Here is a 12,036-nt window from a genome sequence, read left to right as displayed (position 1 = left end):
CCGGAAGTCCGGCTGAGGGACCTGCTCTCGGTTGCCTGGAGGCGAGGGTGTGTGAGAGAGCAAGACTGAAGTCTCCCAGTAGAGGGGACTGCGCAGGCCCGAGTTAGAGCCCCAAGCCTGCAACGCGGTCCGCGGGGCTCTAAGTCGAGTGGGCGTGGCAAGCAGCAAGATTAAAGCGCGCGAGATCTGCTTGGGGTCGGAGGTGAATGTACAACTTCCGGTGTGGTCCGCACAGCTTTCCGGAAGCGCGAGCTCCGAGGAAGACGTTCTTCCCGGGGACTCGCGCCTGGGCTTTCTCCGCGAATGTTCTTCTGTGGCCTCGCGCGACTCCTTCCTTGCCCAGCCACCTTTTTTTTTTTAAATTATTCTTTTGTTCTTATTTGTTTTCATTTCCATTTTGACTTTCAGGTTCCAGTTAGAGGTATTTCAAAAAAAGAACTCAGAAGGTCGAGGAGAGCTTTGCGGGGAGGATGGAGTGGGGGAGGGTTTCTTGATTTTTTTTTCTCCCCCGTGGAAGTAATGGCTCCTTAGTCACTAAAGCGCAAAATTAATTTGGGGTCTGGACCGAGTCTCCCTCACCAACCCACGCTTGGGAGAGGTGGGGCCGCGTTCATCTCAGAACGTCTTGGAAGGAAGCCTGAAAAGCGCCCTGGAAGTACTGAGGGAACTCGCAACCCGACCCCCAAGGTTTCGAGAGCCCCACACCCCCAGGGGCGATTCCTGAGTTTGCAGAATCTGGAGTGGAAGGCCTGAGCGCCCCCGGGTGTGGTTCAAAGATCCCACAAAGAACGGGCCTAGGACTCTTAACCTGAATGTCACCTTAGGGGGTTAGCCCTGCCAGGAATTGGGGTGTACATTTAAAATGTTTGGCTTTTTATGAAATGAACAAGGATTGAGGAGGCTGCATGGGGTCATAATATCTAGTCGAATGCAAGGTTTAAAATGGGTTTGTTTTCTGATCCGCTTGTGTGATTTGGGGGGACTCTCATTTTTAAAATGCAGATGATAATGGTTGTTTTCCCTCATGCTTCTAGTCAATATAGTCAACATGTTGGATTTTTGAATTACATGCTTAGTATCCTAGTGTTTGCAAGACGAAGAAGTAATCAGGCGTTTTTTTTTTTGTTTTTTTTTTTTTTCACTGTGCGCCCCTGATTTAGGGATATGAGTCATTTTATCTCTGCACAGTGATCTGAAAGTTTCCATCTGAAATGGACCTGGGATTTTAATATGACGTTTCCCTAGGGTAGGATTAATGTCTAACTCACTTTCAAAATAATTATCCCTGAGTTCTTTAATACAACCTACCATTTTACTGTTTTCTGTTATTTTTTAACTAAACTAGCAAAACCTAAAGTTTTGTGTAGAACAAAAATACACTAAAATCATTTCATATAGAAAATGATTTTTAATCACTTGAAGATGTGCTTTAACTCAGTTGTATATAGACACAAAGACATGGTTTATCATGTCTTTTTAGAGTCTATCCTGTCTTCCAGGCATAGAGAATATAGGAGTGAATTCCAACGGAATTTTCCCTGGATTCTAAATCAAACCAGCTAATAGGAATCTCTGGGTAGTTGAATATGATGCTTTAAGCTCTCCAGTTGAGAATCTATTTTAGAGGGATGAGCTGCTTCAAGTATCTAGTGTGCTTAAGGGAAAGAGCTGAACAATGAAAGCTACTCCTGGAAAATATAACGGGAAGCATTTGGGAGATTATTGTAAATCTTGGGTTTGTAATGTAAAGCTGGGCTTGAACAGGGTCATGGGTTAGGTGCTGTGGCAGTAAAAAGGAATAGTAATTTTGACATCAGGTAGGATACATGTAATTCAAATATTTTTTTTCCTTTCTGGATGTTATTTATTTTTGGGGTTTTTTTTTGGGTCACACCTGGCGGTGCTCAGGGGTTACTCCTGGCTGTCTGCTCAGAAATAGCTCCTGGCAGGCACGGGGGACCATATGGGACACCGGGATTCGAACCAACCACCTTTGGTCTTGGATCGGCTGCTTGCAAGGCAAACGCCGCTGTGCTATCTCGGGCCCTGGATGTTATTTATTTAATTATAACTGTCAGCTTTATTCCGCCCTACTTCCTTAAAACTCAACGCAGTATAAATTGTCCCACATGAATTAGTGATTCTGAGACGTTTTAGGAATATATATGTATATGTGTGTATGCCTTTTTTTTAATAAAAATCTTATTTCTCTTGGTAACTTTTAATGGAGATTTTGTTTTTTGCTTTTGCAGTACTCTAAAATTGATATTCAAGATATGGTTTTCATTCCACTGTATCAGCACATAAGTTTTCTTTTTTGAATGCCTATTTGATACCACAATGGTAAGCCAAAGTGCAATATGCTCATATTTGTGTTTCAGAATGTTCATATTTTCATCCCCTTAAAGAAACTTATTAGCAGAGAAGGCTGTGGGAAGCACCTAAATATCCTGATGGGTGTGGTACTGTAACATAGTATACATAAAAACATCATCAACTAAGACTTTTTTTTAAATTATTACATAGATTCTTGTAAGCTGCATCATTATGCAGATAATATTTACATAATATGGGTTCATTATCTTCCTTCTCATAATCCATATTACTGGTAAGGAGGTTGGGTGTTGTTGATTTTGGGGTGTTTTTTTTTGTTTGTTTTAGTTTTTTTTTTTTTTTTTTTTTTTTTTGGTTTTGGCTAGACCTGGTGATGCTCAGGGTTTACTCCTGACTGTGGGCTCAGAAATCACTCCTGGCTTCTGGGACCTAGCTCGCACAAGGCAGATGCCTTACCTCTTGTGCCACCGCTCTGGTCCCTCTCTATAAATTTTTTCTTAAAGATTTCAAATTTAAAAACATACAGTATGCTTACTAGAACGCCTTAATTTTTAGCATCAGTGTTAGCATTTTGATGTTTTACTACTTCAGAGGTATTAGACATTTAGGACTACACGTTTAATTTTTGCCATTAAATAGTGAAAACAATGATTTGGAGAGATAGTAGAGGATTGAGATATGATCAACTCCACTTAAATTCCCAATACCAGAGAGTTCCTCAGGCTCTGCCAAGAGTGTTTAAAAATAAAGCAACCTTATTATTTGTCAGGGTAGAATTGTATCCTACTTCCTTTGCATGTGTGAAGTCCTGGGCTTGGTCCTGAGCACCATCCTTTTCTATCCATCCTCAGAGAAAAAATATCCTTATTGTCAACTGTATAGATGTTTTGTGTATTTGAAGGTGGCTTATATTCAAGAATTTAATATTGAATCATGGTATTCAGTTTCATTGGGAATCTGTTCCTTACAGGATGTTTTTTTGAAAGTAACTCATTAGTTTAATAATTTTTAACCTTTGGAATGATAAGATATTTTGTCCATTTTATGCTTAATTTTTTTTCTTGTCTTTTGGGCCATACCTTGCTCTTCTCGGGGCTTTTTCTTGTCTCTGTACTCAGAGAATACTCCTGGTGCTCAGGTCCATAAGGATTACCAGATGGCTTCTTGCAAGGCAAATTCTCTATCCACTGTACTATTTCTCTGGCCTCCACTTAATATATTATAGATGTTTGATAACATGGAGTTTTTTGGGGGGATGTTTTGCAGTCTTAAAGTTAGCTATATAGAAATTCTCATTCCATGCATGGATAAGGTTGACATGGTCGACTGAAGTTTTTAATAATTCATAAGACTAGTGATATTCATGTTTTTTCCAGTCTTCTATTTCTGTGCGTGCATGAGTTTTATCCCATGCAACCTTCAAGTTGAAGGCAGCAAAATAGAAGAATTTAGATCCTTATAAATAAATGAAAATTCTGTGCCTTGGAAATAATTTTGATTGAAAAATACTATAACCCTGATAGATCTCAAACTGTATCTATTAATACTAAAATATCATCTTAAGATGAATTCCTTGGGGCCAGAGTGATAGCACAGCAGGTAGGGTGTTTGCCTCGCATATGGCTGACCTGGGTTCCATATCTAGCATCCCATGTGGTCCCCCGAGCCTGCCAGGAGTGATTTCTGATTGCAGAGCCAGGAGTAACCTCTGAGCACCACCAGGTATGGCCCCAAAATGAAACAAAAAATTAATTTCTTTTTTAGTATTACTGAATTAATGAGTCTGAAAAATACATGCTTAGAGTTATTTTTTAACATATAACTGATAATATCTTAAATATGTTGAAACAGAGTAATAATGATCATCACTTACAACATTTCTATTAGTGACCTAGAAGTTATGTCAGGTTCTCTGCATAATAAAAATCTCTGAGTTGTTAGGTAATAACATAATGATACACAAGTTTTCAGGATTTTTAGAAGAATGTGTTTTTTCGTTTTTTTCGTTTAATGAAAATTGATTGTTAGTGTATTTTTCTGAATGGTATCCTTAGAATGCATTAGAATGCTGAAGAAATAAAAGTTACATACAGTTCTAGCTCTCCCCTTCCCCATCAGTCACACAGGAAAACATTTCAGAATTTATTGGTCTCATTTACTATCAGATAAGATGCTTTTCTAATGAGTATTTTTTTTTCCTTGTAAGAGATTAGGAATATAGAGTAAGATAGTGGAAGCAAAAGTAAATACTTTATAACTTTTTTTGAAGACAACTGTACTTTAAAAATATGTGTATTTTATTTGTGTGGAAATAACTAATTGCCAAATACACTGTTTACTTTTTACAGCAGCAAGCATTAGAACTAGCTTTGGATCGTGCAGAGGTGAGGTGTGACTAAGTTACATATTGAAATACTGTCTTTACTTGGCAAAACTCAGTTTTAAGAGAAAATTGTATATGATCATCAAAAGTATTAAGTTAGGACAAGTATGCAAATAAACTAATAGGTGACATTTGTGTTGCTTGAATTTCTCACAGACCGTTACAGGATAAAAATTAAAGTGTACTTTGGATAAATATCTTTCCGAACAAGAATATAGAATTGCTAAAATTATGCTTTTCTATTTTGACAAGTTTTTTATTGTTGAATTAAGTGGGAATTGGCTTTAAAAATACAGAGGCCCTGTAGTTGAATATGTCATTGAGACTTCTAATAATAATAGTTTATTGAAACTTTTTTTTTTTTGGTTTTTCGGGCCACACCCATTTGATGCTTAGGGGTTACTCCTGGCTAAGCACTCAGAAATTGCCCCTGGCGTGGGGAGACCATATGGGACGCCGGGGGATCGAACCGTGGTCCTGATCCTTGGCTAGCGCTTGCAAGGCAGACACCTTACCTTTAGCGCCACCTCGCCGGCCCCTTATTGAAACTTTCTGACCTATGAAATAACAGTTGTGATACTGTATATTTTATGTATTATAGCATATATTTATGTATTAAATTTATGTATTAACTTTCACCTATTGTAATATAATTAAAAGTTAACTTTTTATTGCAAGGTATAAATTAATGCTACTCAGACTTGTGTGACTTTTTTTTTTTAAAGTAGCTGTTTTAATTAAACTTAAATAGTTGTTCATACAAAGGACATATCTGTTTTCATAATATTTATTTATATTTTTTAGTATGTTATTGAAAGTGCCCGACAGAGACCCCCTAAAAGGAAATACCTGTCTAGTGGAAGGTATGCATACTTCATTGTTGGTATCTTAGTGTCTTTGAGGAAATATGGTAATATGGTAAATATGCTAGAACCTGACCTAGAAATGTTATCTTATATGTATTTTGAATGTATCAAAATGAGAAATTGTTAGCTATCATATTCAGTTCTTTGCCTCTAATTTATTAGAGGTTGAACAAGTTATAGGAAAATTTAAAATAGTATTTGTTTTATTATATTCACATTTTGTTTATTGTTAAATTTTAGAAAATCTGTATTTCAAAAACTTTATGACTTATATATTGAAGAATGTGAGAAAGAACCTGAGGTTAAGGTAAGTATGGGATTTTTTTTAATGGGTTTTCAAATGTAAAGAAAAAGGAACATTTGAAGGAGTTTTATTTGAGTATAATTTTTTTTGGGGGGGGTCACATCCTGCTGCGCTCAGGGGTTACTTCTGGCTCTATGCTCAGAAATCGCTCCTGGCAGGCTTGGGGACCATATAGGATGCTGGGATTTGAATCACCGTCCTTCTTCATCTAAGGCAAATGCCTTACCACTATGCTATCTCTCCGCCCCCCTATTTGAGAATAATTTGATAATTTTTTGTTTTTTGGCCAGATTCTAGTCTTGGCTAGTGTCGGGTCACTTGCTTAGGTAGAAAGGGGAACAGTGCTTACAATCTCATTAGGAAGTAAAAATCTCTTTATCTTTTACTTTTTTTTCCATGAAATGATTCGCACACCAAAGACAAAGAAGAAGTGTTTCTTCACATTGATTTCCACAAAATGTGAAAACTATTAAAGAATATATAGGTTGGCTAGGGTGATAGCTCAAAAAGCTAGAATCCTGGTTTTGATTTCTGGCTGATACAGTCCCCAAGCATTACTAGCTAGGTATGGGCCTTCCCTTTTCAAATAAAAGAACAATTGGAAATTTAGGTATGATAATAACATGTGAGGTTGATGACAAAAATTAACTTACGATCAAGTGAATTATTTTAATTTAATAAAAGTATAGGCAGCAGAAGTGAATTTGATTTCTTGGTGTCCTTTGAACTTTTTGGTCAGTTTTTTGTTGTTGGTTTTTGGAGCCTTCAAAAGGTTCATCTACTCTCAGCTCAGTGTTCTTAGATCACTCATGGATGTGCAGGGGAGTTCATCCAGAAGGTGCCAGCCTTCACTGGAATCTCCTACATTGAGAGAATTTGAACTTCCCCTCAGTCCTCATCTAGTTCACTTTGATATAATTAAAACCAGACTGTTTTATTTTAGCGGTACTCATGCTTACTGCTTATCTAGTTGACTAACCTGTCATCTCCAATTAGGAAATTTTCTAAATATAAAAAAGATTTGAAAATCTTCTCTATTTTTTATATCAAATGGCTTTACCTTATTTTCTTTACAGTTTTCAAAATACAGGTTATTTTCATTTAGTAACAGTAGATCAAGGATTTGTTTATGCTCAACGATATATAATGAAATATTCTAAAGCTTTGTTTTTTACATTCATAACAAGTATTTTATTGACTGATAATCTTTGTAAATATGAATTGATGAAAGAAATAGCTCCATGTGTTTCAAGTTTTGCACTTCTAAAACAATGAATTTGGATGTATGTGTATTCTATTTTATTTTTTGCTTTAAGCTATATTTTACAAGAAGATTTTAATAGGATTTTTTAAAAATTGCTTACTTTCTCTTACCAATTAGATATTTTGACATTTGATAGGTTTGACATTTTATCTAAAGTTTGTTTCGATCTAATTAGAGCATAAAGTATTTAATAAATACCTATAAACAACCAGAATATGGGGCCAGAGCAGTGGCGCAATTGGTAAGACAGAGTCTGCCTTGCTCACTAGCCTAGGATGGATCTTGGTTTGATACCCAGGCATCCCATATGGTCCCCCAAGCCAGGAGCGATTTCTGAGTGCATAGCCAGGAGTAACCCCTGAGAGTCACCAGGTGTGTCCCCCCCAAAAATAACCCAAAAAACATAAACCAGAATACTACCCAATTTTTATTTATAATAATAAAGCTAATTGTATAGCATATGTATTTACTAATATTTAGTGATTTGCTTCTTTTTAATATTTGCTACATTTTTATTAGTAATACACATTTAAGTAATTGTTTTATGTATTACCAGATGTTTGTGATATACATTAATTTATCTCACTAATAGATTAAAAATAACATACTGCCCTGTACTTTTTTTGGCAGTAATATTTGTAAATCTTCCCCTATAGTCACAATTATAATATAAAAAATATGGAATTATTTCCAGTCTGATTTTGTTAAAAATAATGTTATCTGTTAAGATTATGTTGAATTATTTTCATGAACTCTTCCTCTCTTTAAAGCAGAAATTACGAAGAAATGTGAACTTGCTAGAGAAGCTTGTTATGCAGGAGACATTGTCTTGTTTAGTGGTCAACTTATACCCAGGAAATGAGGGATATTCTCTAATGCTCAGGGGAAAAAATGGATCAGGTAAGTACCTCGAGAAAGCAGAAGTGACAAAATGTATTCTTTAAGATAAATGTGCTAAGGTATATTTCTTAAACTGTTAAGTGATCATTCAATAAAGCAATAATTTTTTATTTGAAGTACATTCTGTGGCATTTAGGTTACTCCTGGCTCTACACTCTAAATTTATTTATGGCAGACTTGAGAGACCATATGGTATGCTGGGGATCGAATCTAGATTGGCTGCGTGCAAGGCAAACACCCCACCTCCTGTCGTTTTGGGCTACAATAATAATTTTAAAAGAAAATAATTGATTCTACATCTTCCACTATTTAATGTCCTGTGGAGAACATTAGAAGTTATCTCTAACAATGCATTGGGAAAGTATTACTATTAACATGGATTTTTAAAGTTAAAATTACATAAAATGGAATTAAAATTTTTTGTTTCTAAATATAAATACAAGCATCTAAAAGTTGATGTTAAATCATAGGTTCTACTTATTTAGTTAAGATTTCTTAATGAGGGACCAGAGCAAGAGTACAGCAAACTGGGTGCGCACTTTGCTGACTTGGGTTCGGTCTCAGGCATCCATATGTGCCAAGCCTGCCCAGAGAGATCCCTGGTCCCAGTGATCCTAGCACTGCTGGACATAATCCTGAGTATTGCCAGGTGTAATCCGAAAACAGAAGAAAAGAAAGCAAAAAAGTTCAAGATTTATTAATGAGTTGAGTACTAATTGAAAATATATTATAAGGGCCAGAGAGATAGCATGGAGTAAGGCGTTTGCCTTTCATTCAGAAGAACGGTGGTTCGAATCCCGGCATCCCATATGGTCCCCCGAGCCTGCCAGGAGCGATTTCTGAGCATAGAGCCAGGAGTAATCCCTGAATGCTGCCAGGTGTGACCCAAAAACCAAAAAAAAAAAAAAAAAAAATATATATATATATATATATATATTATAAATATACTATAATTGAAAATATAATATTTTCATTCTGTACATGACCATTTTTAAGATGAAGTACCAATTTATAACTGGTTTTCAGATTAAGAAATCTTAAAGAGGGCTGGAGCAATAATACAGTGGGCAGGTACACCACTGGGTATGACAAAAAAAAAAAGCAATTGTGACGAAACTTAAAGGTTCTTAAATTTGGTTGCACTGATTATTGTTGATTACTTTTGTGATATGCCAAATATTTTCCTATGGAAAGTTATATATATTTTTCTCTTCATTTTGTTGTTTTAAATATGTTTTAAGAATTATAAAATTTATGATTTAATATGGCCCTCAAGTGCACTTGTATTTTTTTTATAAAAGTCTTCTCAATTATGTCACTAGGCTTTTCTGTTATCCTCATTATTATCTTTTTTTAATAATTTTTATTGTGACTAATGTGAATTGCAAGTCTTTCACAGTAATATATAAGATGTATCAGGGGTATTCCCACCACCAGTTTTGTCCTCCCTCCAACCCTGTTCCCAGCATCTCCCTCCTTTGCCCCCCAGACTGCCCTAGTATAACTGGGCCCCTCTGTGTGTCCTCATTATTTTTAAGACATTTTGTTTTAAAATTAAGATTCTGAGACCATTCGACTGCCTTATGAAGAAGGGGAATTGCTTGAATATTTGGATGCAGAAGAATTGCCTCCTATTTTGGTTGATCTTCTAGAAAAGTCTCAGGTACAAATTTTTTGTTTTTTAATTGCATCTTTGTTAACTGTTTTCTGATAAATTTTGTTTTCTCAGTAGTTAATAGAACATGAAATGGCTACTAGAAGTTAATAGAACATGACTGTATAGACTAATTTTTTAAGGGTATTTATCCTTTGAACTTCTGAAATATATTTAATTGAGTTTTCCAAGATTTTGGAGTATGGGATTAGTTAGGGCCACACCCAGCTATGCTCAAGGTTTACTCTTGTGTCTGTGCTCAGGAATTATTCCTGACAGGGCCTAGGGAACTATATTTGGTGCAAGGGATCAAAGTGGGGTTAACTATGTATAAGATTTAACTCCAGTTCCTTTTGGAAGATTTTTGTAACAATTAGTTTAATCATAAAAAATAAAAATAGCTAGAGGCTTGAGCGATAATATAGCAGTGGGCAGGGCAATTTGCCTTGCATAACGCTGACCTGGGTTCAATCCCTGGCATCCCATATTGTCCCCTGAACCTGTCAGGAGTGATTCCTAAACACAGAGCCAGGAATAACCCCTAACACCTTCTGGGAGAGAAAAAGGGAATGAGGGTCAGGAGGAGAGAGAAGAAAGAAAAAGAAAAAAGCTAAAACCAGGAAGCTACATTGTCTCGAGTCACCACCAGGATGAATTCCTGAGAGTAACCCATGAGTACTGCTTGGTGTGATCTATGCATGTGAATGCCTAAGAAATAATTAAGTGTTAAGAATTTGAAACAATGAAATAAACACAATTTCAGAGAAATGATATTTCTATGTTTCACTCAAAACAGGTTAATATTTTTCATTGTGGATGTGTCATAGCGGAAATACGTGATTATAGACAGTCTAGTAATATGAAATCTCCTGGTTACCAAAGTAGACACATTCTTTTACGTCCAACAATGCAGGTAAGTCAAGCTTTTTTTTTTAATTAGGGGAGAGGGTGGAGTTTTATAAAATGTTTTTGTATGTTTGTAAACATCAATATGTCCAATTTTTTTCTAGACTTTAATTTGTGATGTGCATTCAATAACAAGTGATAATCATAAATGGACACAGGTTAGTTTGTTTCTTATTCTTTAACAGGCACTATAAAATTTTTAAATATTATATTAAATAATCCGGCAATCTATTAAAATATAGAATGAACATTACTTCCTTGTAGCTTCATGAATGAGAATAATTTGGGATTCTTTTATTATCTGTAGGAGTAAATAGTCTCTTTTTCACATATGCTACTACTACCTTCAAGCAATTAAAATAGCAGTTTCAGATACTTTAGACTGGGATAAAGTTGAACTTACTAACCTCAGTGTGAAACTCAGTTTTTCGTCTTTGCTCAAAAAGAAATACATTTGGGGGCCAGAGCAATAGCACAGTGGGTAGGACATTTGCCTTGCATGCGGCTGACCTGGGACCAACACAGATTCAATCTCATGGTCCCCTGGCCTGCCAGGAGTGATTTCTGAGTGTAGAACCAGGAGTTACCCCTGAGCACTGCTAGGTGTGGCCAAAACCCCAAACCAAACAAACAAATAATTTGTTTGTTCCATGAGATACTGATTTTTAGTTACCCAAAATTCTAAAGATGGCTTACCCTGACTTTGTTATCAGAATTATAATTGGGGGGGGGGGGGAGCAGCTAACTGTTAATTGAGGTTAGCCTTTCAGTGTTGACTTCCTCACAGTGTCACTAAACTTTTCTGTTGCTTTAGACTGCAGGGGTCTCAAACTCGCGGCCCGCAGGCTGCAAACGGCCCTCCGTACAACATTTTGTGGTCCTTTCCTAGAGGAATCTTTTTTTGTTTTGTTTTGTTTTAGTTGTTTGGGTCACACACACCCCCAGTGTTCAAGGCTTACTATTGACTTTGCACTCAAGGATCACCCCAACTTTGCCTCCTGTGGCCCCCAGGTAAATTGAGTTTGAGACCCCTGCTTTAGAGAATAGTTAACTAAATAAAAGGAAATAAATTTAAGCCAGCTGTGTAATAAGAGTGAGACATACAAATCACTTTTAATAGGAAGAAAGTTTTCTAGTTTGGTCTGTAATCTTTTCATTTGCAAAAGGATAAAAGCTGTTGAGCGATCATTCACAAATGAAGCTCAGTGGTCACCATTATGATTATTAGGGCAGTCATTTCTACTCTGAAGATTGATGATTAGACTGAAAATGTTTTGCTTTTCCTGTAAGAACTATATATTTAGATTACAATGATTATTAAGGGAAAATTCTTTAGAAATATTACAGTAGGGCTAAAGATAATTGTATGAAGGTAAAAGCACTTGCTTGCCTTGCACACAGTCTACCAGTTTCGATATATGTCCC

The 12,036-nt window shown here is 36.1% G+C and overlaps 1 protein-coding gene across 1 annotated transcript in view; it reads left to right on the top strand.

Annotated features, from left to right (window-relative positions):
• Positions 1-335: 335 nt before the first annotated feature.
• The window catches only part of SUPT20H (SPT20 homolog, SAGA complex component), a 36,886-nt gene continuing 25,185 nt past the window's right edge, over positions 336-12,036 (top strand). The window contains exons 1-9 of the mRNA XM_049778772.1: positions 336-421; positions 2,253-2,343; positions 4,683-4,718; positions 5,522-5,580; positions 5,824-5,890; positions 7,922-8,051; positions 9,611-9,714; positions 10,502-10,618; positions 10,716-10,769. Of these exons, the coding sequence (XP_049634729.1) occupies positions 2,341-2,343; positions 4,683-4,718; positions 5,522-5,580; positions 5,824-5,890; positions 7,922-8,051; positions 9,611-9,714; positions 10,502-10,618; positions 10,716-10,769 (570 nt within the window). The 5' untranslated portion in view covers positions 336-421; positions 2,253-2,340. The remainder of the gene's footprint in view (positions 422-2,252; positions 2,344-4,682; positions 4,719-5,521; positions 5,581-5,823; positions 5,891-7,921; positions 8,052-9,610; positions 9,715-10,501; positions 10,619-10,715; positions 10,770-12,036) is intronic.

Source organism: Suncus etruscus, chromosome 8 (assembly GCF_024139225.1).
Source record: "Suncus etruscus isolate mSunEtr1 chromosome 8, mSunEtr1.pri.cur, whole genome shotgun sequence".
Taxonomy (NCBI): domain Eukaryota; kingdom Metazoa; phylum Chordata; class Mammalia; order Eulipotyphla; family Soricidae; genus Suncus; species Suncus etruscus.
This window is presented reverse-complemented; position numbering and strand designations above follow the sequence as displayed.